Source organism: Thamnophis sirtalis, unplaced genomic scaffold (assembly GCF_051295495.1).
Source record: "Thamnophis sirtalis isolate CommonGarterSnake01/CBP01778 unplaced genomic scaffold, rThaSir2_p1.2 scaffold_1, whole genome shotgun sequence".
NCBI classification, from domain to species: domain Eukaryota; kingdom Metazoa; phylum Chordata; class Lepidosauria; order Squamata; family Natricidae; genus Thamnophis; species Thamnophis sirtalis.
Window position 1 is genome coordinate 21,232,894 of NW_028261381.1, and position 27,305 is coordinate 21,260,198.

General features: G+C 41.5%; 1 protein-coding gene across 1 annotated transcript in view; it reads right to left on the reverse strand.

Annotated features, from left to right (window-relative positions):
* Positions 1 to 12,786, reverse strand: part of MTX2 (metaxin 2) — a 44,170-nt gene extending 31,384 nt beyond the window's left edge. The window contains exon 1 of the mRNA XM_087708637.1: positions 12,633 to 12,786. Within this exon, the coding sequence (XP_087564763.1) occupies positions 12,633 to 12,672 (40 nt within the window). The 5' untranslated portion in view covers positions 12,673 to 12,786. The remainder of the gene's footprint in view (positions 1 to 12,632) is intronic.
* Between the last annotated feature and the right edge of the window lie 14,519 nt (positions 12,787 to 27,305).

Below are 27,305 nucleotides of genomic sequence, written 5' to 3' on the forward strand. Positions count from 1 at the left end.
CAAACCTGGATCATCAGTGATAGCACCTAACCACCTATCTGCTTGTTGATTGCCTTTGATCCTTTCAAACATCAGTCCTCTCCAATGACTCTTGCCTCTGTATTGCATGTCCAAAATATTTAAGCTTCAGCTTTGTTATTGGTGATTCCTATGAATAGGCTGTATTTACTTCATACAGTACTGAATTATTTTTCTGGCAACCCAAAGTATTCTCAAGAATTTTCTCTAGGACCACAATTAAATTCCGCTGGGCCAGATTTCATTACCATATATTGTAAGTGGAAAACCACAGCTTTCAAAATACATACTTTTGTTGCATGTGTGATTTCTCCACACTAACGTTTTGTCTAGAAAGTCTAAAATACACAGAGAAGCTAGCTATATCCAAGTGTCATAATGGAATACTTTTTTCATTATATTAATATTAATCTGTTCATGCAGCGTAGACCAAGAGTCCCCAATCCCCAGAACCAGGCCGCCACACAGGTGGAGATGATGGGCAAGCGAGTGAAACTGAAACCATCCCTCTGATCTGTGGAAATATCGTCTTCCACAAAACCGATCCCTGGTGCCAAATAAGTTGGAAACCACTGACAGACCTTTCCACTGAATGATATACAAAGTGATCAATAAAAAAATACAGAAGACTCAAATCAAGGCAAGTATGACACGTTTCTATGATCTACTATTTAAGATAAAGTGAGCTAATATTAAGGTGCACTAAAACCTCAACATCTTCATGCAAGTCTAGAAACCTAAAATGTTATTGCTAATTCCTATGGACCAACATAGGATTGGTCCATGCTCCTGAATGAATCTTAGGTTGGGAAAGATTGGTACAGACTATACCAATCTTTGGTATAAATGGGCAATAGTCTGAGGCAATATAATACAGTTGCCCATAGTCGTAAAATAAAAGTTATGGTTTTAGAAGTATTTTATGAACAGTTTTGGATGTCTGAAAATGAAGATTCATCAAGATAAACATCAATGAACTGCATTAATTTTTGTATTGTTCTAGCCAGAAAGACTACTTTGTTGTTTCTTCTGGGGTTTGGGCATGATGTTGCTATAAATCTAAACAAGTCATACACATATAAAATTCACCAGCACAGAAAAAGAATTATTCATATATTTCTGAATAAAATTGTAACTTCAAATCAGTAAAACTAAAAGAATGAGGCTTCTCAACAAAAGAGCAGAAAAATAAACACATTTTTAATGTACAGCATGTTTCTTGCCTTGAGAACAATAGGTGAAGGCATAATTTGTAGAATAATAGGCACTAATATTACACACTGCTTTAGCCCTGTCATATTTCCAATCCATCAAGTTGATTAATGTTTAAGTCTCCTTCAAGTCAACCTCGATTCCTACTGACTTCATGGACACATCCAAATAGTTTTCTTACATTCTTCAATAATGTTTTTGTTGACTTTCCAGATTATTATATAGCCATGGAATTTTCTGGTGATTTTTCCATAGGCCTTATCAAGCCCAATTTGACTTAGCTTCCAAGCCCAGATAAAATCACACAACAAAGATATAATGTGTTCAATAATGAAATCAAGCCAATGATTGAATCCCTGCCCTGGAAGTACCCCATCTAAGAATATACAAAAGTATCTTAGTATACTATCCATTTAGCTCTCTTATTCATGTCTTTGCAAAAACATTTTCTTTCCTTCAGCTACAAAATGGTGAGAGACAAGTATTGGTCATCTTCTTAAAACATTAAGAGTAGTTTCCTAGTATATCTTCAAAGTCCAGATCATTTACCTGTAGCTAACCTAATAAAAGATATTGTTGGCTCACTTGGCTACTGCCCATTAAAGAACATTAGCCTGTCATCCTACCCCAATGAAACACCTTACATCAAGCCACAGAACAGACAGATAGAATATAGCCCTCAGGCGGTATAATAAATAGTGCCAACTTGAATTGTTAAAAAAAATATGCAACCTGATGTGATAAAATATGAATCTATCCTAAACTATCTTTAGCTATCCCAAAATCTGGTCAATCATATTTTTCCAACTGTTACTCATTCTTTGAAAGATCCTTAAAAATCATTACTGCAGGAGCAACCAAAACACTTCTCTGTATCAATTCCCACAACCAGTCAATGCCATTATTAAGGATGATGAATACCTCACAGAACAATTCAAGAGTCTGTCTTCTTTTCATCTCTATAATTTTCTCAATTAAGAAAATGTTATCCGATTTTAAAAGCAAATCAACACATAGGCTGAGCATTGCATAAATCAAGTAAATATATCAAGAGTATAGTAAATAGTAAATATAAGTAAATTGGGTTATTACTTATATAATATATAAGTAAATTGAATTAATTTCCTCCCAGTCTGTTGATATAGATAATAAACTGCAATATAAAGTTCAAACAAGCCAAGAAATAGATAGGCAACCCTTATTCTGTACCTGGCCCCTTCCTCAATCTACTAATCACACTACAATTGCCATAGAAATTGGGTGTTGGTTGATATGCTCATTCTCTGTTGAAGTGGAGACAGCAGCCAGACTGGGTTTGCTCCGTCCAATAACCAATTGGACTGAGTCTACACTTATGATGTCATTGGACCCTTGTGGCTCTCATAGGTTCAAAGGGCGAGGAAGTCAAAGCCTTTACGACACGAGGTAAGTCCTAAGTCGGATACCTTTGGATGGCAGGGGGACGCAGGTTGGATGCTCCACGGAGAAATCTCAGGATCAAAGGATGAGAAGTTATCGATGGCAAAAGCAGTCGCACTTGCTGGAGGCCACGGCCTGAGCAGCACCCGCAAATCAGCTGTTTTTTGAATGGCAGCCGGATTGGCTCAACTGATCCGATCAAGGAGCCGAGAAGCGCTGAGGTGACCGGGGAAGGGAAGGGCTTCCTCCTGTACTTGCGACGGCACCCTTTCACAAGGGCTTATTTTGGGGGGAAGGCATATATTTACACCCACCTCAAAAATCAGGCAAAAACCAGGCCTGGGCTTATTAGCAGGACATGTCGTATTTTTGGGAAAACAAGGTATGTGGCGATCCTAAACTTTGTGTTGGAATTGTCTGAGGGCAAGGTGAACTGCCCATAACTCTAGCCAATTTATGCTGTTTTGGCTCTCTTCAAAGGACCACTGACCCTGAGCCACTAGGTCCTGCATGTGTGCCCCCACCCCGTCAGACTTGCGTCCGTAGTAAGTATGAGATGGCATGGATGTCTGAACAATTTGGGGGTCCTCCTGGATTCGCAGCTGACACTGGAACATCATCTATCGGCTGTGACCAGGGGGGCCTTTGCCCAGGTTCACCTGATGCACCAATTGCGGCTCTATTTGGATCTGGAGGCACTTCAAACAGTTACTCACACCCTTGTCACCTCAAGGCTGGATTACTGCAACACTCTCTACATGGGGCTACCCTTGAAAAGCGTTTGGAGACTGCAGCTAGTCCAGAATGCGGCCGCGCGAGCGATATTGGATGTACCGAGGTATACCCACGTTACACCTGTCCTCCGCGAGCTGCACTGACTACCAATTGGTCTCCGGATGCAATTCAAGGTGTTGGTTATTACCTTTAAAGCCCTACATGGCTTAGGGCCAGCGTACCTTCTAGACCGCTTACTGCCACATACCTCCCAGCGGCCAGTAAGATCCCACAGAGTGGGCCTCCTTCAGATGCCATCAGCCAGACAGTGTCGGCTGGCGGGCCCCCGGAGGAGAGCCTTCTCTGTGGCTGCTCCGACCCTTTGGAATCAGCTACCCCCAGAGATCCGGACCATACCCACTCTCATGGCCTTCAGAAAAGCTGTAAAAACCTGGCTGTTCCGGCAGGCCTGGGGCTGTTGAGGTCCAGCCCCGATTAGAATGAATGCATGTGGTTGTGATTTTACACTGTCTTTTTTCTTGGATTTTTTTTTCTTTCTCCTTTTTTTTCTTCTTTTTTCTAAGCTGCCCGGAGTCCTTCAGGATTGGGTGGCATATAAATTTTGATAATAAATAAATAAACAAACAAACAAGGTCCCTTGCAAAATTGCCGGGGACTGCCACCATTTGAGGGATTGTAAGACCTGGCTGGGAAGGGGAACCTGGAGAGGAGAGCAGCTCCTGTCGGCCTTTTGATGTGGAAGCATGAACCATTGAAGGGGCCTGCTGTGGAACCTGGCCCTCGGGGCAACCCCGAAGCAAAACACCATCTTGCCCAAGACTTGGGAGAGAAGAAGAAGGGACACCTTGCATAGGCGCAGCACCTTCCTGACAAGCTCATTCAGACTGAGCATGCGGTTGCCAGACAGAAACACCCTCTCCGCCACGGTGTCTATCAAGACCCCAAGGTGGAGAATGCGAGTGCCGGGAACAAGGTGACTCTTCTTGAGATTCACCCCAAAACCGTGATTCCACAGGGTGTGAATGGTGAGAGCGAGATCCCTTTCTGCTTGAACCGAAGACCTGGACAAGAAGAGAATGAGTACCTTTATGGATAACTAATTGTATGAAATGTGTTTGACACTGTGATGAATCTTATCACTGTACAATTCATGGTATTTGCCAAAAAGGCTATAAATGTGCTTACTGAAAACTATTTAGAACATCAGTGAGTACGTGCTCTGGAATAAAACAAATAAAAATTAGAGATGATTGCACTTACAACTTATCCTGTACAACGGCAGCGAAAATTGTACAAAACGTTCTATAGAATACTAGAGTATTTCTAGACAATTATGAAAAATATTTGAAAAATAAAAATCTGATTTACTAATCAAATCTTGTATAAAAGCAGTGAAAATTCTAGGAAAAAGTATAGAAAACAATTCTAGAAAATTCTCAAAACGCATTTGGAAAATAAAAATCTAATTCTCCAAACAAATGTACTAATCAGTAATACATCCAAAATAATTATAAAAATATACTTCCAATGGCAGTATACAGATTCCAATACAAATACAGGACTCTGATGATACTGTAGTTTGATAATTTTTTTTGTTTTAAAATAACTATATATAAAACCTTTATTACTTCAACAAACCTGCAACCAGCCGGATGCTCCAGTTTAAAATAATCTCTCATCCATTAGGAATGATCAATAAAGAATGCACAAATACTTCCCTTTATAAATTAGCTGCTCACTTTCATCCAACCTAAATACCTATATGAAGACATAATCAATTTCAAAATGTACTTAGGCCCTTTCATAAAACTGACCTTATACTATTCATAAAAAGGGTCAGGAAAAAACAAGTTCATTGCATAACAAACCAGAAAAGTGACTTGAATAATTTTTCTATATTGGACTTACAAAAAAAGACCTGTTAACATTTTGAAGAATTTTGAGAGAAGCGACAAGAAAAAAGAAAAAGAGTCCCAAATTTATTTATTTATTTTAAATCATCATTTTAGAGTACAAAATTACATATACAGTACATCCATATTTCTTTATATTAATTAAAATTGCAATCCTATGCATACTTGCTAAGAAAGAAGTAAACTGAAGCCAAGAAATTTTAAATTTACTTGCTTTGGACTATATAGGCGCAAATCTAATTACAAAGTCTAATTAAAACCCCAAATGACTGTTCCAGAAATAGAATGAAGCTTACATTCATGGAATGGTTATTAAATTATAAAAGCATTCATATTTAGGAAATGTTTCCAAGAGGAAATCAAGCTGAATATTGTCTTCCTGAAAAATATGCTTCAAGGAATATGCCAAAATCTGTTCTCCACTGAAAAAGATATGTCTATTTGTAAGAGAAGCTGGAAGGATGGTACTCTCCTGGTGGTTTATACTTAAGGCAGATGGGGATTATAATCTATATGTGGAACACTGAATCTCCCAAATCATGGATAAGTTCCACAAGCTCTTACAACACCTTGTATTTAGATACTCCAAAAATGTGTGGTTATATACTCTGATCTGCCTTCTATCATGCAGATGATAGAGGAGTATTGGAACTCCTTTGGAATTCCACATCATGATGCTGCAAAATAGATATATGTGAAAATGAAGAAATAGGGGGGGAAATTAATTAATTACAGATTCTTGCTCAAGATTCTTTAAAATGTGCTATGAACTAATTTTCTCACAAAATTGCTAACCCAAAGAAATAACTCCATCCAGCTAAACAGTACAAATTGTTATGAGTATACTAAGGGAAAAAGCTAGAAACAGGTTGGAACTATAGTCCTTCAAATATAGACTTTGACACAATAGTTGATAGCAATCCCAAGTCTGTTGAGGGTTGCTAAATTGTATTAGCCAGGTGTCTTATTATCTATTTGACAAAAATGCAGTGGCAAATCATTCTTAAGATTATTTCACCAGAATTTGTTTTGTTCCATTCACCAAAAATAACTAGTATATTGGTCAGACATGTCTGATAATATAACTCTAAAGTTAGAGCACTAGTTAATGTATTGATATCTGAATTATTGATGAATTAGTTTAAAATTAACCTATACACACGCTGAAGTACACAGTAACAAGGCACTCTTACATTCTGGACATGAATCCTAGCACACAATGTTTCCATTCCTAAATTTTGTTAACTTCTATTTAAAGTTGGGCTACTGAACTACATCAGAAGAAATATGTATATTACTGAACACACATTACAATGTGGGATACATTGCTGTCTACTCTTTCTTACACATTCAATTTTTTTGAAGAAAAAAAAAAGCCTATTTATGTATTCTGCATCTAAACTCCTTTCATTGTGCTTTTGCAATACATCAGTATATTACTTAAACATATGCAGGTATTTGTTATCCTGTTTTCCTTATTCATTAGAAGGGCAGTCTTAGAAAGCTTAAGTTTGTGCTGCATTCTGTATATTTATTATACGGAACAGTTGTGGCTCAACCTACTAAATCAAAATGCATATTTCTGGATTTATTGAAAATGAACTTCAAGGTACACTTTTGTGTCATAAAAGTTTTCTAAATATTAATGAGCAAATGGTGAAAATCTGCTTCTCAGAGTAGCCTTTTTTTCCAGTGTAAGGTCATCTCTCAATTTTGGTAAATAAATATTTTCCACTCAATATCCATTGAACGAATCTTTCATTCATCTTAGGAAAATCCTTTCCTCAGACTCACTAATGTATCATTCTTGCAACCATTTTTCTTTTCCAACATTATTAGATGATATTTAAGTTGCTGCAATAAGAAAGATTAAACCTTGATACCATCTGAAAACCAAGATGTTAACTCTCAAGCAGTATAGGAAATTTATTTCCTTATCCTGAGAGTTCATTTGTGATATGCATATGATAAATCTCAATAAATCCTCATACTTGTCTGTGGAAGAATATGTTCTACTGGGTATCTACCTAAAATAGATTTTAAGTACTGTAGTGTATAAAAATCAGTTTGAAATATGGTTACCATTTATAGCATTAAAGGAAAAAAATATTCTTAGCATGAGAAGCCATATCAAGCAGAACCACCACAATTTAAATCAGTAAAATTTTGCAGAGTAAAATGCAAGCAAAATAACTTCTTTATTATCTAGCCAACATCATCACGAAAAAACCTCTTAACGCTTCATAAATGATTTGGTCATCATTTTATATTTAATCATTAGTGCATTAGAGTAACGGACTATGCTCAGCATGTTCAAACAAATGCAACTTACCAAGTGAAAGGGGCAACATTTTAGAAAATCAACATTTACTGTACAACAGATAAACAAGGATAGAAAGCAAAAAAAGCAATTATGTCTGGCAAAGACTACATTCTTTCTCTACAAAGAAAACGCATTTTTAAAGACTTGACATCCCAACTAAAGTCACAACCCACTTTGAGGCCAAGAAAAATCTTCCTTTTCTTTTTTTAAATAAAATCATCCTAAGCCATTTAACTGCATATACAATAAAGATCAATGTTTTTATTGCTGCCATTTCACCACAGGAGTTATAGTTAACTGGAGCTGCATAACAGAATAATTGTTTTCATGAACAGGGTCTTCTACTAGTAGTCAATCAAATTTCATTTTTATTTTTTGATATTAAAAGTTTCACATTTATGACCACACTATGCTACTATACATTTAAGGTAGAGAAAGTAACAATGAAGAAAACAGAGATAAAAAATATGTTATTTAAAAGATGAATATGTAGAGAAGACATCTCACTGGGTTAACTTGATGAATGCAAGAACTTAATATACACGTAGTCCTTACTTACCAATGGAGTTCAATAATTGTTTGAAATTGTAACAGTGTAAAAAAACAAGTGTACTGCAACCGCCACATATGCAATTAATCCTTGCCCTTATAGCCATCACAGTATCCTACAGTCATATGATCAACAATTAAGATTGATCGTCGCGCCATTTGATGGATATATGATCACCATTTACATGCTTCCCAACCAGCCTGCAACAAGTAGAGGTAATGGAGAACGTGGAAGTATAATCAAAAGTCACACATGTGATGTTTTGCTTAATGACTATGATGACTCCTTTAACAATTGAATGGGAAGTAATGTCATAAATCCATAATGATCACATGATTTTTCACTTAGCAAACTTAGCAACAGGGCTGCTGGCCCCCATTATGGCCACTAAGTAAGGACTACTTAAAACTATAATCTAGTCCAGTACACGTGTTCAAAATGTTTTTGTTTTGCTGGGTGGGAGTGACTGGGTGGGAGTGATGTCGAGTTGGCATGCCCGCCAGGCGTGGCTTAGGGGACCATGTGACCGGGTGGGAATGTTAGCGAGTTGGCAATGGGCATCCAGGCTTTGTGGCTCCCAGTATTTTTTTTTCTGTGGGAAATGGCTCCAGGTGGCTCTTTGAGTGTTTAAGGTTGCAGATCTCTGATCTAAGCAGTATAAATGCAGGATTACTAGATCTATAAATCTTTCATATATGCATCCTATCTTTCTACAGGATAATGTATACAGTATCAGCTAATATTTGCCATTACTTCCTACATCATGAGATAGATCATATTAAGAGGTAGTTAATTAACCCAATGCTACCCCATGAGATTCACAACTGAGGGCTTCAGCTATAATGACTACAACTAAGAGCCTTTATTAGAACTTATTTAGTGGCGATACGGGCGACAAAATGTACTCATTTTTCCGCTCTTATTGCGTCCGCAGAATCTCGCCCGGCCGCCCTGTTTAGGATAACCCGCTCCCTCCTGAAAGGGAGGGATGCAGGGGAACCCTTACAGGGAAGAGCTGAGGAATTTGTTCAGTTTCTGTCGGACAAAGTCGCTCAGATTCGGACGGACCTGGACTCCACTTGGACAGTACCAGCAGAAATGCCGAGGGTGGGCCTTGATCGGATTTCTTGGAGCGAGTTCCAGCTTGTCACTCCTGAGGAAGTGGACAAGGCCATGGGAGCGGTCCTGTCCCCCCCCTCCTCTTTAATATCTACATGAAGCCGCTGGGTGAGATCATTCGCTGGCACAGGATCAAATACCACCAATATGTGGACGATACCCAGTTGTATGTCCGCCCCGTGCCAACTCAGCGAAGCGGTGGAAGTGATGTGCCAGTGCCTGAAAGCTGTCAGGGTCTGGATGGGAGTAAACAAGCTGGCACTCAATCCAGACAAGACCGAGTGGCTATTGATGTTGCCCCCCAAGGATAATCCAGATATTTCATCCCTTAGCCTGGGGGGGGGGGTTAAATTTTACACCCCTCAGAGAGGGTCCGCAACTTGGGTGTCCTCCTGGACTCGCAGCTGACATTAGAACATCACTTGTCGGCTGTGACCAGGGGGGCTTTTGCCCAGGTTCGCTTGGTGCACCAGTTGCGGCCCTACCTGGACCGGGAGGCACTTCGAATGGTCACTCATGCCCTCGTCACCTCAAGGCTTGACTACTGCAATGCGCTCTACATGGGGCTGCCCCTGAAGAGTGTTCGGAGACTACAGTTGGTCCAGAATGCAGCCGCACAAGCGATATCAGGTGTACCTAGATACACCCATGTTACACCTATCCTCCGCGAGCTGCACTGGCTTCCTATCGGTCTCTGGACGCGCTTCAAGGTGCTGGTCATCACCTTTAAAGCCCTACATGGCCTAGGACCTGGATATCTGCGAGACCGCCTCCTGCCACATACCTCCCAATGGCCGATAAGATCTCACAGGCTGGGCCTTCTCCGGGTGCTGTAGACCGGGCAATGCAGGCTGGCAACCCCTCGGGGGAGGGCCTTGTCTGTAGCTGCTCTGGCCCTGTGGAACGATCTACCCGCAGAGATCCGGACCCTTCCCACTCTCTCGGCCTCTGAAAAGCCACTAAAACCTGGCTGTTCCGGCAGGCCTGGGGCTGTTGACCCCATGAATGAAGTCCAGCCCCATCTAGGTTTGAGTGTATGGTGTGTTGTTTTTAAATCTGTTTTCTCTTTCCCTATATTTTAGTTTTTATTTTGCTCTTGTATTTTGTAAGCCGCCCAGAGTCCTACGGCATTGGGCGGCATATAAATTTATTAAATTACAATTACAATTATCCCAGGCACAATATTACAAACTTCTTTATTTTAAAGGTATTAATTTTCAAAATAATAGATCAGAGATAACTAAACTAGTGCCTACTAAGTGCTTTTGATTTCAGTTCCCATGACTTCCTACCAACATAGTCATAGTTAAAATAGTTTTTGTTTATTTATTTAATTTCGACACTGCCCATCTCAGGTAAATAGTTAAAATATTTGTGAATTGCAATAAAAACATCTGAAGAACACTTGGTTGCTAGCACAATCTTAAATGATATAATTATCTTGGCAGTTAAAGGGTACATCCTACTTTTGTATTATAATCCAAAAATCCATAATATACTAGACATTTTAATTTTCTTATATATTCAGTATGTACAGTGTAACTATGAAACTAAGATTACTATTTTGCTGTTACACTTAAGAACTCAAAACATCTTAGATCATTAATCAGATCATAAGCACTATGGCAAATTCGAGAAGCTAAGAATATAAAAAGAAAGTGTATAAAAAGAAAAAGAACAAACTACAGGCTATATCAAGAGTTTGACAGGAACTGCAGCAAGTTTCTATCGTGAATATCCTTCCCGCCTTCCTGTGTACCGTGCTGCACTTTCCCTCCCTTGCACTCACACTGACCCATGTCCTCCTTCTGTTGACCTCCTTCTGCTCAAATCAATTCACATCCTCCTTTCCATGACTTTCCTCTGCTCCCTCTCCCCAATTCATGTGTGGCCTGCACTTGGCATCCCATCACCTGTGGCATTTTTGTGCTCCTTACCCAGGACTCTCATCACTTCTCACTTGATTGCACACTTTCAGATTACAACAGCAATCTAAACTGCCTGAACTGCTTATCACTAAGCAATGTGATCATGTGATATCATCCTTTACATCAGCACTTACCAATGTCACTTACCAATGTCAAGTCCCAGTTGCTGTTGTAACCCAAGGACTATCTGTACTTTCCATCATGTTCCATTTTAAGTAACGCCCCATTTCCTACTTAAGCTCATCTATTTAAAAGATGCACAGATCTTTTACCAGCAAAAGACCTTGACCTACTGGCATCCCCTTGAAACAGATAAACAAGGGCTTATAAATCTCAATATGAAGATAATCTCAAAAATACAACTCACAGAATTTACAAAATCACTGGCCTTGATCCACCCTTGAAAATGTCATTTTGCATTAGCCTCCATACCTCTTTTTGCACATGGCTAGGATTGGCAGATCTAACAAAGAATAGAGGAAATCTCCCAAGTCTGAAATACACCCAAAACTGTGTGTCATTCAAACATAACAAAGAAGATAACTCTTCATGTTGCATGATCATGATACAGACACTACTGTTATGACTACTGGGTCACCAGAACCTCCACAGACCCAGCAACTACAAAATGTATGGCAACAAAAAGCACTCAGGATAGGCCATTATGCCTGTCTTTATTTGTGTGGCTGGGTTGAGTTAGGCTAAGTTGGGGGCAATTAGTAAGAAAAGGACAAGCAGCAGAGCGACAACGGCGCAACTTCACAACAAAGTTGGGGCTTTCCAAACTGCAGGCCGTTATTATAATATTTTTAATCCCACCTTTTTTCAAATAACATGGTGAACATACATAATGCTGCTCTCATTTTCCAAACAACAGTGTAAGGAAGGTGGGTGGGTGGATGGATGGATGGATGGGTGGGTGGATGGATAGACGACTAGCCCAGCCAGGTTTCCTGCCTAAAAGGGATGCCTACAATTCAGTCTCCCGGTTTATAGGCCAGCACCTTCACCTCTACACCAGGCTGACCAAGACATCTAGGAACTGAGCTGCAACACTTCTGGGCTAGCAGGGTAAGGAAGCAGACAAGGCTTTCCTGTTAATAATACTAACAGGCCTCCATCCGGAATGGGGTGGTGGTCTCCGAAATGCAAAAGCGAACGGGACAGGAAGCCTGGCTGCGCTGAAGGAGGCGACTTATCCGGCCCAGAAAAGCATTCCAGGTTCCCTGGGCAACCCCAGCCTCACCGCCGCCCACTCTAGCTCGGGCAACTCTCCAAAGGTCGGGCGCCTCTCCTCCTTCGGGAACGCAGCCCGGGCCAAAACTCCGCGGCTTGCAAAGCCCCGCGTGGAGGAGGAGGGAGTTTATACTGCTTCCCTTCCGCTCCCATTCCCGCCGCTGCTTCTTCCCGCTCACCTGCTATCTGAGTCACGAAGGCTTCCGCCACCAGGGACATGCTTCCGACGCCGGGGGAGTCCCTTGCACTCCAGACCCCAGGCCGCGTAGCAAGCGGCCGAAGGTTAAGGACACCAAACGGAAAGCACGGCGGCTGCGCCGACCAGCCTGCGGGAAAAGTGCATCCGGGGCCTGCTCCGCCCCTCGGAGGAGAAAGCGCCTGCTTGCAAGAGCAATGGGGAAGCCGCGCTTGGCGCCTCCTCGCAAGAGCTGCTGCGGGTCTGAGCCAGGAAAGGGGTTGCGGTCCCGGTTCTCCCATTACTCGCAACCGGGGGTGTTAGATTAGTAGCTGGAAGAAGTGGATTCTAGTCCGCCGAGCGCAAACCTTTGATGGGCTCGCTAATCGCAAAAATGCGTGCATTTGAATTCAAAGCTTTATTGTCAAGAGTACAACATGTGTGCATTGAGATTGGGTGAGCCTCCCTTCGTGCACCCCTCAAACACAATACAACCCACAGTGGAAGACAGAAAATCCCTAGCCCAGTGAACCCTACTAACAAAAACTCAGTCCTGTTGCACCATGTGAACTTATTGCACGTGACGCTGTCTCCGTAAATCAATGGACTATGTTGTAGAGTTATTTTTCATTCAGGAGTCTGACAGCCCACGGATAAAAACTTATTCAACTTGTTTGTGCGGCTGCCTATGCTTCTATATATCTTTCCAGATGGTAGGAGAATAAATAAGGGCTGACCCGGGTGTGAGGGTTTGGTTTTGTCTTTTTTTTCCCCTGGCATCTTTGACAAGGGCTAAAGGTGGGGAGTGAGTACAGGCCCACTGAACTATTCCAAAATAAAAATTCCCACAAAGCTGATTACCCCAACCCTCAGATCCATTCAGGCACCAGCATTTATATGGATGGTGGTGATGGGCACATCGAGCCTGGGGGTGGAATGGGGGCAACCTTTAGGAGCCACATACGAAACGCAGTCCCTGTCAAATTATCCCTCAGTACATATGAAATAAAAAGCTTTTTTTTTGAAGTTTATTTTTATTTTTAGACAGACATAGACAAAACATAAAACCATCTTCAATTACATACAGCGTGCCGATTGGTTACAAGATTTTTGTGCATCCTTTCCATAGTCCTCACTTAAATTTATATGAAATCACATATTATCAATCAAATATATATGTATACATTATTATCATTGTACATCATTTGTTTGACTAAAACTATTATTCCTTCATTTTAAATGAGATATTCTAAATATTGGATTCATTTATATTATAACAATTCATTAAATCTTCTTAAATTTATCCAATAATAAGGTATCTTTATATTGTATTCTGTGTCATTCTATAATTCTTGTATTATAAAATTATCTAATGTCTTTCATTTCCATGTTTTTTTTATCTAACCACTGATAAAATAAATCCCATATCTTGTAATATTGTTTATCGTCTTGTTCTCTAATTTCAAATGTCAATTTGCTCATTTCAGCACATTCCATTATTTTCTGAATGACTCCCTCCTGCGTTGGTATTTTCACATTTTTCCAATTTTTAGCAAATACAATTCTACCCACTGTTAACACATTTACAATCAGATATTTCAATTCTCTACTATATGTTTCCGGTAAAATTCCCATTAAAAAAATCTCTGGTTTTAAGTCTATATGTTTTTGTATCATTTTTTCCAACCATGTGTGGATTGAAATAAAAAGTTTTATAGGGTTTTTTTCAAGGAAATAAAAATAATTTGTGATTAGCCAGAGAATTACATAGCAGAAGTACTTAGTTCAATTTGGTTTGTGAGAACAGTTGTTAATTTTTTTCTAGGGTTTCAATAGGATATTTTCTTGATTTATCAAATTTCTACACCGCACATCTCACCTTAGTGACACCGAGTAGTTTACAAATAAAAAACATACAATAATGTAAAAAAATACCAGTTAAAAGTAAAATTAAAACTAATATGAAATCAGAGGCTAGAAATAGGTTAAAAACGTAAAGGGGCTGGGGAGAGTGTCCCCTCAAGCCCCCAACCTCCCTCATGGTTTCATATCATGCCAATTGGCAGAGGCAAGTCTTGACATTTTTCCAAAAATCCAGAAGACTGGGCAGAATGCTTAGAAAACGGAAGGAGCAGTGACACAGCCCTGTAAAAGAATTTGGGCCAAGAAGCAAAAGATGGATACCATCCCGGCTCCCCAGAAGGCAAAGCAGAAAGTAGCAATAGCAATAGCAATTAGACTTATATACCGCTTCATAGGGCTTTCAGCTCTCTCTAAGCGGTTTACAGAATCAGCATATTGCCCCCAACAATCCGGGTCCTCATTTTACCCACCTCGGAATGATGGAAGGCTGAGTCAACCTTGAGCCGGTGAGATTTGAACAGCCGAACTGCAGAACTGCAGTCAGCTGAAGTAGCCTGCAGTGCTGCACTCTAACCACTGCGCCACCTCGGCTCTCCGTCGGGCAATCCCCATCACCACCGAAGGAAGCTGTGTGCTGTTGCTGATTTTCCCCTTATAATTTCCTTATACTGTGTGTTCTAACTTAACTTGACCATTATTTGCAATGGATAAAAAAATGGTATTTACAATATTTGGATCTTTGGTAACAAATAAGGTTTTGCTGTTTATTGGTGTCTTTCAAACCACCATAGATGTACTGCTCAAGGAAGTTGTAAGTGGTACCCATGACACTGAGCAGTGACTGTTTTCCTTGGGATCTCACCAGGCTGCTCTCATCTCACTTCATATTTTTAAAGATGGTTCTAATTCAAAACTGATTAGAAATTAAAAACTGGCATGTTGCAAAGCAAAGTAATTGGCTCCAGTATCATTGATTTACAAGAATGTCTTTTGGCCCTTCATATGTTTTACGGGCATTCCTGTAAAGATAAATGGTAAACCACTATAGCCAAAGGTGGTTTGGGGGAGGGGTGTCCAGCAACTTGAGTGGGGGGGGGAGGAACATAACCACAAAACTCAAGTATCATGGCAAAGAACATCCTTGGAAGCTGGAACTGCTGATGCAATGAAACTTCTTTAAATGCCATCTTCTGTTTAAAGGAATGTTTTCTGAATGGCCATATCTGTTGTTGCAGCCATTTTGTGAATAATAAAGCTACTTCATGGTAGCCATTTGTAAGGCAGAACATAAAGCGAGATTTGGACATAGGAGTGAACATGATACGGAGTCAGACTAGAAGATCTCCTGGGGCCCTGTCTATCCCTTCTAGCTCGTTACATATGTTCTAGTCTTGAAGCAGAGCAGGAAATTCAAATATCAAACCACGAAAACTAACACCTGCTGTAAGTAGGTCAAGTCAGCTTAACGACATAAGTCAGAATGAAACTAGTGCTTCCTGCATGCTTCTCTGCCTAGCAATAAGAAGCCTAGCCTAACCTGCTGTAAATAGGTGAAGTCAGTTAGAGGTCTCGCTTGAGTTCCTGTTGGTGATCGTGATTCTCTGGGACCGCAGGTCAGTGGCAAGTGTCCTAGAACATGGGTGGTGAAGGAAGCGTTCCTCGAACACCTCTTCAATACATGTTACTCTATACATCTTGATCTTTAAAAATATGCCAGTGCTTGCTGGGAGATCCAAAAAGTAGAAAAGAGAAGACATTGAACACCCTAGAACAAAGAAGAAGAAGAAGAAGAAGAAGAAGAAGAAGAAGAAGAAGAAGAAGAAGAAGAAGAAGAAGAAGAAGAAGAAGAAGAAGAAGAAGAAGAAGAAGAAGAAGAAAAGAGTTGTAAGGTAGTCCTGGGTGGACAGGGTACAACACTCTTAGAAAAACCCTGCGATATAGTCAGTTACCAGGATGGGTAACAAGCCTCAAGGAGGAAAGAAAAAAGAAAAGGTGAGTCTCAACAAAAGATTTAGTTCCTGTGTTGTTTTAACTTGCGTGTTAGTCTTTGTTGATGTGTGTTGATAAGTGTTTTTTTTCTTTTTATTTTACAAAAAATAAAAGAGAGAGAGTCTCTGACATCAGTGCCCTCCACATGTGTATCTTTGACATGAAATGGTTGACATTGAAGAAGTAGGAGACCCAGGGAGACAAAAGATTGAATCAGATACTGGTTAGAAAGAACAAATGGTCCCATTAGGTGGGGCCAAGAGGAAGAAAACCAAAAAGGTTCCCGAGGGGACAAATCAAGTGGACCACAAACCTGGTCCAAGGGAGCAGTTGAGACAAAAACTCAAATTGCCCCAAGGGAATTTTTATTGCCAGGAGTTGAGGGGGAGCTACGTAAGGTGTGGATATATGCTCCATTCTCAATGGCTAATTTATATAATTGGAAAAATCAAATTCCTAATTATAGAGAAAATCCAGATGAGATGCATGTCCTTTTTGCATCCATTTGGGCAGACATACAAAGTCTGATGGAAATTTTATTAACCCCAGAGAAAAAAAGGCTGGTGAAGGGAACCATGAATAAGCCTTTGCAGAAGGATCATGCAAAAGATCCAGACTGGACATGGTTACTGAAGGAATCAGATTGGGAACCTTAGTCCATTCAGCTGCAAAACTATTGGACCTTAGTTTTGTTAGGACTCAAACAAAAGTTAAGAACTTAGGGAAGGTCTATCAAATTCAACAGAAACAGGATGAAAATCCAGGGGAATTCCTAGAATGCATTTATCAAACCTTTAGGGTATATACCAAATTAGATCCTGAGGCTGAAGAAAATAAGAGAATGGTCAATATGATCTTCATTGGTCAGTCTGCAGATGACATTAAACCAAATTACAGAAGACAGGGCCCCAGGAAAGGCATCTCTGAACTTGTGGAATTAGCATACAAAGCATATATTAATTGGGCTCAAATTTTAGAGAAGAAGGAACTTCAAAAGGCAAGAGGAAACATATTTTTCCTCGCCAAGGCTCTTAGACAGAAAGAGTGGGGAGCCAGGGGACCTGCCAGAAGAATTGTACGAGGAGGAATCAGTAGTTAGAATCCCACACCTGATTAGAGGATGAGCCCTCCAGTTGGCAAAAGGGAAGATGGTTAATGTCTACATAGACAGAAATATATATTTAGAGTTTTACATGCTCATGGGGCTATTTGAAAAGAAAGTGCCTGTCTCTGTTGTGCACAAAACAACCTGAAGGCAGGATGGAATGGATGCCAAATTTTGCCCTACCAGCCAAACTACTCTATGAATTTACAAAGGGGGGGTGAAAAAGAACCCTTTGTTTGGGAGCGGGAACAGAAACAAGCGTTTGAAACCTTAAAGTAAAAATTGTCTCAAGCTCCTGTTATGGGACTTCCCAATCTCGAGAAACCTTGTGATTTGTATGTGGACTCAAAGAATAATATAATACCACTGCTCTTCTGATAGAGGAAGCTAATAAATTGACTTTTGACAACCAACTAATTTATATGTATCAAACTCTCCTCACTCATAATCCTGAAGTGACATTGAAACAGACAAATGCCCTAAATTTGGCCACCTACTTGCCTAACTAGGGGCATCATGGGTGAGTCAAATGGTGGGAAAATTAAACAAGCAAAAGAAATCCAACAATATTGTGCGTCCCTTAGCCCACCGTTTCTGAGCACCTCTAGTCATAATATTCAGGTGGGAGGAAAGTATAGGTAAAACACTAGAAAGGAGAAGAACTTGAAACCCAAGTGGAAGGGCCTGTAAGTATACGGTGGTCAGGTGTTCTCCACTTGCAGTAAGAGGGTTGGAATCCAAGTTTTGGATTCACTGGACTCGAGTTAAGCCAGCTGCTGACGAGTCTTGGGAGGCAGACAAGGACGAAGCCCGTCCTTTAGTGGTACGCTTGAAGAAGCGCCCCCTATAACTGTCCTACCATCAACAGGAAAACTACATACGGGGCAGAAGAGGCCTTACTGGCGTCACCCCTGGAAGCTGATGTCTTTACGTACGGCCGAAGATTTGGTGGAAGAAGACAACATTCCATTTATTAGATATAAAATGTATTAGAAAATCTGGGCACCTGTCAGGGAATGGAAAGTCGAGCATACATAGGCATAATTGCATTATCTGTTGCTTTAGTGAGTGTTCTTGCCCTTATTGTGATTTGCAGTGTTGGATATTCATTCTTCTGGAATCGCCCCCTCCCCAGAAAGGCAGGTGCTGAGCCTAAAATCATTGACTCTGACAGAGAGCAGTATGAAACCCCTGGAAATACTTGTGTTTGAGGAAACCTGGGAGTGGGCTCTCTGTAGTGCTAGGACTGTGGACATTGTATTTTACAAATAGGTGTTGGTTTTGTGGAACACCTAAGACTGACATTGCCCTTTCCCAAGTCACATATAACCCTAACCTTCTTCCTGACATGGTGATTTGGAGATAAAGAGAAGTGTGTTTGGGTAGGTTCTGTGTAAAGGACAATGATGAGCTTTTAGTGGCTTTGGCTGTTATTGGGAAAGGGCCTGCTGAGTAATAACATCCTGAATAGTAGTTCCCAGTGTTGTGAGAATGCCTGAGTGACACACACCCCCTTGCCCTTGAGGGAGGATCCGGGGATGTTGAGAACCCAAAGGAACAGGGCAGGATCAGGTGACAGGGTGTGGACGCTTTGGGACAGGTCCACTCCCACCAAAGACTCATTGTCTATGAATGGGAATGGAACCGTAGGCCAACCCCAAGACCTAAGGACAAGCCTCTGACAATCCCGGTAAAAAGTGGGATAGAGCAAAGGGAAAACGGGCCCTTGCAACAATTGAGAAAAGGGAACTATATGTTAGGAATACTGGAATTGGGTCAAAGCCTAATTAATCAGTCTGACCCTGCCCTAGGTCAAAAATGCTGGTTGTGCTTGTCTGCTGGCCCTTCATCTTACAATGCAGTTCCAGTTGAGCCAGATCTTTGGGAAAAGACCAGGGCCACAATATTCCTTGACAAAGGTAGTAGATGGAGAACCAAAGCAGCAGAAGCCAAGTTGCAAGGTGGCTTTTATAATGCATTCAAAAGGCTGGGGATGAGCCACCTCCCCATTGTTGGCCCTATAGCCATTGGTATGGAAATCCTAGGGTCACCTTCCTTGTGTGTTAAGCGGTATCAGGAACTTGGCATTCCTGTAGGGACACTGGCGGAAGAGCAATGCCCATCAGAAGTATACCTTGGCCCTAGAAAGACACTCATGGACGTAAAATTAGCCCACAGTATGTCTCCATCTGCCCACAACCTCTTCCAACAGAAGGTCACTTTCTTGCTTCTGCCCCCCTCACTAGTAATAGTTGGGAGGGGAATTTGACTACTGAAAAATGCCCAAGGTCATTCCTGCCACACCGATTCCCAATTTGGCTCTCGATTCAATTCACCACAGGATTATGTTTTCACTTTCCCCCTGGAAATACCAGTTCCCATTATCTGTTTGAAGGTCCAGTTCTCAGGGATAAGCGAAAGGACCCTAAGCAAGAAGCACCGTTACAACCACTTACTGGCATATTCATGGCAGGGAACTTGCAGACCTGGACTAATGAAAAGAACCTCCGAGCCCATGCCTTTTCCATGAACATAGGTGTGTGTGTGGGAGAAAATGGAGTCTTCTTCTTATGTGGGAAAAATGCGTATCTATGCTTACCTAGCAATTGGACTGGAACATGCACCCTGGTACACCTTTTTCCCAAGATGGGTGTGGTCAGTGGGGAACACACTATCCCTGTCCCTCTCATAGGGCATGTTCAGAAAAGGGTGCCACTTTTAATCCCACTATTAGTAATCCTGGGGACTAGAGAAGGTGCCTTGACAGATTTAAGTTTGATATATGCTTTACTTGTCTTTTTCTGCTTACTGATATGCATCATTATCATAACCTGATTGTATTATGTGCTTGCATTAACTAATATGTACTCCTGAGATATTAACCTTGCCATATGCAATGCCAAGTGTCATAATAAGACACAATAAGAGGCAAGACTCAATTGTAACTAAAAATAGAGTCTTGAAAGAGGGACTAAGGCAGGACTTAAAGCGAGATTTGGACATAAGAGTGAACATGATACAGGGTCAGACTAGAAGATCTCCCGGGGACCCGTCTATCCCTTCTAGCTCGTTATACATTTTCTAGTCTTGAAGCAGAGCAGGTATTTCAAATGTCAAACCACGAAAACTAACACCTAGTGTAAGTAGGTCAAGTCAGCTTAATCACATAAGTCAGAATGAAACTAGTGCTTCCTGCATGCTTCTCTGCCTAGCAATAAGGAGCCTAGCCAATAGAAATGATTTAGCACATTTCCGTGTTAACTGTTTTGAGGAAGTTATAAGAACACGCTTCTCCCTAAGAACCTCGCTCAGACGTCAGATGTGGGTTTGCACTGTCTCAGCCTTTTGGTGAAAATAAAGCTTCTCTTGATCTCGCATTCCGGGTCTCCTGATTTTCTGCAACATTTGTGCAAGAGTCTATGTTATACTCCCAAAATTATAAATGTGCTCACCGAAATATTGACCAACATTGATATATCTGAATGTTCAGAATATTTATGAAAATATGTACTTTGGAATTATATGTTTGTATCTTACCTTATTATTAGGCAGCTGCAGTACTGGAGATCTATGATTTTGGTATAAGTGCATAATACCCAGATACAAGTTCTCTCATAGATATGACTTTAAACAGCACTAACAGTAAAACTGACAGTATATAGCTGAACAATTTCAATGTCTCTAGGCTTTCTGTTTTCTTACTTCATATTTCATTTTAATAGCAGAAGCAGAATTAAACTGTCAGCAACATTTGAGAAGCCAACGCTGTTTCTGCTACTAACGGTTTTACATCCGTCATGGCTTACGTAGTAAATGTCATCACCTTCAAACATATGCCTTGCCTCCATTTGCTGGATAGTTATGTGGCTAATCCTCAAACCAACAATCCATCATAATGAACAAAATTATGATAAATATCCCCATCAGTTATAATATTGCAATATTGGTCAATGCTTTTCATTACTGCGTTGTCTAGATCTAATTTCAGTTGTGGCTCTTTCTTACTGAATTTCCACAGTGAGCTACTCATTATCTCTGGCCTAATCTTTCAATTCTCAATGAAGCAGGGAGGGGAGAGCAGTCTAATGAAAGGTTTTATGGGGTTTTCACATCAGGTTGTATTTTACCTTGAAAAGAATAGCCGTTTATTATATAAAGTAAAAGTTTTTCTCCTTTCGTTATTGCTTTTTGAGCTGTATTGTTTTTTTTTTTTAAAAAAAAAAAAAGAATTGGAATAAAGTAAGCTGTATACTTTATTACACTTGTCTTCAGCCTTTTATCTGTTGGCTCTGTTGTTCAGTGAGAGTTCCAGCATATGCAAATGCATTTGAGAAAATAGTCATACAATAAAAACTATACATGCAAAAAACACATAAGTTCACTCATCATCCAGAAACAAACGTAGTACCACATTTTTGTGGTTGAAGCCAACAGCTAAAGTTTGTCCAAGCAAACATTTTTGGCCTTGTATAGCTAAATTTGATCTCATAATTGTGACATAGCTGGAAACTTATGGTTGCAAAATATAGTTGTCCCAAAATGAACTTTTACCCATAAGGAGAATAATTTCCCCATCACAAAATATCATTTTTGGAAGTCATTTTAGAAAGGGGAAAATAAATTATTTGTGAGTGACAGCTGGCCACCCATGTCTTAGAAAACATAAATTGAACCTGCTAATTATACAGTTATGGTACAAGCATGCCATACTGAGCCTAATGCAGAATAGAATAGAATAGAATAGAATAGAATAGAATAGAATAGAATAGAATAGAATAGAATAGAATAGAATAGAATAGAATAGAATGGGTTGGGATGGGATGGGATGGGATGGGATGGGATGGGATGGGATGGGATGGGTTGGGATGGGATGGGATGGGTTGGGATGGGATGGGATGGGTTGGGATGGGATGGGATGGGATGAGATGGGATGGGATGGGATGGGATGGGATAGAATGGAATAGAATAGAACAGAACAGAACAGAACAGAATTCTTTATTGGCCAAGTGTGATTGGACACACAAGGAATTTGTCTCTGGTGCATCTAGTGAAGACTTAGTTTGACAAGAAAATTAGTCTGTGTACTCAAAAAAATATTCTTTAGTGTTTCTAGTTATTTGATATTACCGTGACTATACTCAGACTTGGAGTGTGCTGTATCATGTACTGATTCAACCCTTCCTGAACAACTAGGGTTGCGGATCACATGCCAGCATACCCTCAGTCACCATTGCTATCCATGATCTTTCTGATATTAGAAAATGAATTGCATGCACTGACTGTGATGATGTTTTCAAACTAGTGTATTCTCTTAGCTAAGTACTGTATTACAAAGAGAGACTATGGGATTCTTATACAGTAGGTACAAGTGGATACATGGATCTTAGTTTGGTTTCCAAGTGACCATTAAAAATATCCTGGCTGTCTTCTAGAAAAATAAGGGGCAAGTCTCATCCACCTGTATTTTGGCAGGAATTTTTATGAGCTATTAGTTGATAACCCGGTGTTGCAACCCGGGTTGTATTTATAGTTTATAGTTTATAGTTTATTGGAATTTGTAGGCCGCCCTTTTCCCTGAGGGGACTCAGGGCGGCTCACATAAACTAGGAAGGGGGGGGGATACAGACAACAAAATAGAGACAAATACTAAAATGGTAAGCAACATACATTCATCATTCGGGAGGGGTCACTATCCTTATCCCCAGGCCTGGCGGGCGAGCCAGTTCTTCAGGGCTGTGCGGAAGGCTTGGACGGTGGAGAGGGTGCGGATCTCTACAGGGAGCTCGTTCCAAAGGGCCGGGGCTACTGCTGAGAAGGCCCTCCTCCTTGTAGTTGCCAGCCGACACTGGCTGGCCGATGGAATACGGAGGAGGCCTAACCTATGAGATCTTATTGGTCGCAGGGATGTAATTGGCAGAAGGCGGTCTCTCAAGTATCCAGATCCACTGCCATGAAGGGCTTTATGAGTGATTAATAGCACCTTGAAGCGCATCCGGAGATCGACAGGTAGCCAGCGCAGCTCGCGGAGGATAGGTGTTATGCGGGTGAATCGAGGAGCACCCGCAATCACTCGCGCGGCTGCGTTCTGCACTAGCTGAAGTCGCCGGATGCTCTTCAAGGGCAGCCCCATGTAGAGCACATTGCAGTATTCCAGCCTAGAGATCACTAGGGCCCGAGTGACTGTTGTGAGAGCCTCCCGATTCAGGAAGGGTCGCAACTGGCGCACCAGGCGAACCTGGGCGAATGCCCCCCTGGTCACAGCCGTTAGGTGGTGGTCAAATGACAGCTGCGGATCCAGGAGGACTCCCAAGTTGCGAACCCTCTCTGAGGGGTATAGAATTTGACCCCCCAGCCTGAGTGATGGTATATTAGTCAAATCTTTGGGAGGAAAACACAACAGCCACTCGGTCTTTTCCGGGTTGAGCACAAGCTTGTTAACCCTCATCCAGTCCATAACGGCCTCAAGACCCCGGCTCACCACATCCACCGCTTCATTGAGTTGGCACGGGGCGGACAGATACAATTGAGTATCGTCCGCATATTGATGGTATCTGATCCCGTGCCTGCGGATGATCTCTCCCAGCGGTTTCATGTAGATGTTGAATAGTAGGGGGGATAAGACCGACCCCTGAGGCACCCCATAATTTAGGGGCCTAGGGGACGATCTCTGCCCCCCCACTAACACCGACTGCGACCTGTCCGAGAGGTAGGAGGAGAACCACCGTAACACGGTGCCTCCCACTCCCACCTCCCGCAGTCGTCGCAGAAGGATACCATGGTCGACGGTATCGAAAGCCGCTGAGAGGTCAAGGAGGACCAGGATGGAGGGATGTCCTTCATCTCTGGCTCTCCAAAGATCATCCATCAATGCGACCAAAGCGGTTTCTGTGCTGTAGCCGGGTCTGAAGCCTGACTGGAAGGGGTCTAGGTAGTTTGCTTCCTCCAAGGACCGTTGGAGCTGAAAGGCCACCACCTTCTCGACAACCTTTCCCAGAAAGGGAAGGTTGGAGACAGGGCGATAACTATTAAGGACAGCCGGATCCAAGGATGGTTTCTTCAGGAGGGGTCTCACCACCGCCGCTTTCAGTGCGGCGGGGAAGTTCCCCTCCCGAAGGGAGGCGGTCACAACCGCCTGGATCCAGCCTCGCTGGATCCAGGCGATCCAGATATTTATTTATCCTAATCCTGTATTAGACAGGAAAAGCCCTGATTTCGGCGACAATTAAATTAGTTCCAAATGTTTTCTCTGTGCCCTCAGAAGCGTCACGAAAAGTAATAGCACCTTAATTTCTAATGTTGGATTTTCCCCCTTACCAGAGAGAGCCCCCTTGTGGAGTACTGTGAAGCTGTTACCGTGATGACTCCACTGCACTGCACAGTAGAAGCCATTTTACAGCAGTACAGTAGAAGCCATTGTAAGGCACAACAGGCTGTATCTTAGCAGAAGACACCCCCCCAGGGGTGTTAGGGCTGTCTTACCCCCCACAGTATTTGTTTCCAGAGGTGTGTACCAAGTTTGGTTGAAATTGCTCGAGGTGTTCCAGAGTTATGCTGGAACATAGACATACACACAGAGTCGTTTATATATATATATATATATAGAAGATGGGTGATCAGATATATTTTACAGCAGCCCTGTACTTCAATTGTTCCTATTCCCCCTTCAAAGCCCCTGTAGGCTGTTGTTCACATTTTTTTCTGTAGACAGCACTAACTTCATTCAGTTCAATTTCTGCCTATTTGCTATTTATATACTCTGTAGCCTAAAGGCCAATCTTTAGTTCCCAGCTAATTCTCAAGATTTCAGGCACATGAATTAAATCTTTGCCCTTTGAGATCAGCCACAAAAAGAAAGGACATTTCTTCAATTGATAAAATCTTGCGAATGACTTTCTGCAATAATGGACAAAGGCATAAGAAAATAATTCGCATTTTCCACGTGATAGAAACCTTGTATCAGGATTGTCAGTGTCTTTTCTGCCCAATGCTCTTGTCATTTAAATCTTTGATAAGAATCAGTTGGGAATGGAGCTATATAGCTGCAACAGCTTCTTGCAAATTGTAGATAGAGTTGATATTGCAGATACCTAATTAATGTGACATATTACCTTATTTCAGTCTCAGGCATTTTTGGCAATGCTGAATTGTTTTATATCAGGGATTATGTAGATATGGCAAACAGAATTATTATACTGTAATGTATTTTCAATTCTATAAAGTTCATGGATACACTACTATTAGACATTATCATGAAAAACAAGCTAAATAGATATATCTGATAAATTAGTGCATCATATTGCCCCAAAAGATGAGGTTGAGGAAATGGAAGAAGCTAATGACTCAATGAGTCATATGATTGTTGGAATTGGGTCCAGTATAGAACAGGGAAGCATCTTCACTGTTTTGCTTTAAGTTTGATATAATAAGATGGGGATAAAACATCCAGAAAACCTGAAACCAGAGGTGGTATTCAGCTGGTTTGGACCGGTTCGGACAAACTGGTAAATTTTGAGTAGTTCTGTTGTGGTCCACCAGCAACCTGCGGAGCTGGCAGCAGAGTCGGACAGCAAGGAGGTTGGAGAGGAACATGGGCCAGTCCTGGAGTCTGGGGAAGGCTCAGACAAGGGCTCTGCATCGGAGGGGGCCAGGACCATCTGGGACTTATGTGCTTCCTCCGGAGCCTTCAGAGTTGGACAGCAGCGAGGCAGAGGAACAGGCATCCTCTGTTCCCATTGTGCGCATGTGCAGAGCTGCCAGAAGGCAAGAACAGTTAAAACAGAAGGGACAACTCGGGAGTAAGGTTTGGAGGTGATTGGCCCCTCCCATAGGACATAAAGGAGGAGCAAAGGCACATGAGCCTTTGCAGGAAGCAACTTGGTTCATGCTGGTCAGTTTACCTTCTGAAAATATATTTGGGGTCTTTGCTTCGTGTGGCCTTGTCAAGGTATTATCCAATTAAATCTTTGGTAGCATTTTTAAAGAAGATAAAGCTGGGTGCTTATCAGCCTTCGGACTTTGGAAGTCTGCTGTAGAACTCTTTACTCCTATTTGGAACTCATTAAGGGCTGTGAATGAATATAATTCACACCCTTTGAAATAAAAAGAGGGTTTTTGGACTTAATCATGTGTTTTACTGTATAAGGAAGCCTAGGTCAGAACAAGTTCGGAGAACTGGCAAATACCACCTCTCGTTAGCCCCCCACCCCATCCCCATCATTCTCTGTCCTAGATTCCCTTGTTTTTTTGGTCAGCTGATTCGCATGGCAGAGCAGATTGCCGCGCCTCAGCAGACCTAAAACACAGCTCAGCTCACCAGCGCTGACACCGAGGACGGCCTTTGAGTGCTGTGCGCATGCACGAAGCGCATGTTAGGCATGTGCACACAAAGTGCGAGCACACACACAAACCGCATACTCAAACAGCATAGGAAAAGATTTGGAATCCCACCACTGCTTGTAACCTATTCTAAATCTGCTTCGGGGGAGAAAGGTTTCACTAGGATTTTGACATATTGCTAGTTATTTTCACAGACTATCTGACGCTGCACAGGTACTTGAAAGTAATTTGGCAAATCTTCTTTGGGATCTGAATATTTAGCTATGATAAAGCCTGTGAATTGTAACAACGCAGTATTTGGATAGGCAGTTTAAAATGGTTTGGTTTCATTGGTTTTTTAAACCAATGATCCTATCCGGTGATAAATGTGTGTGCAAGTAAACA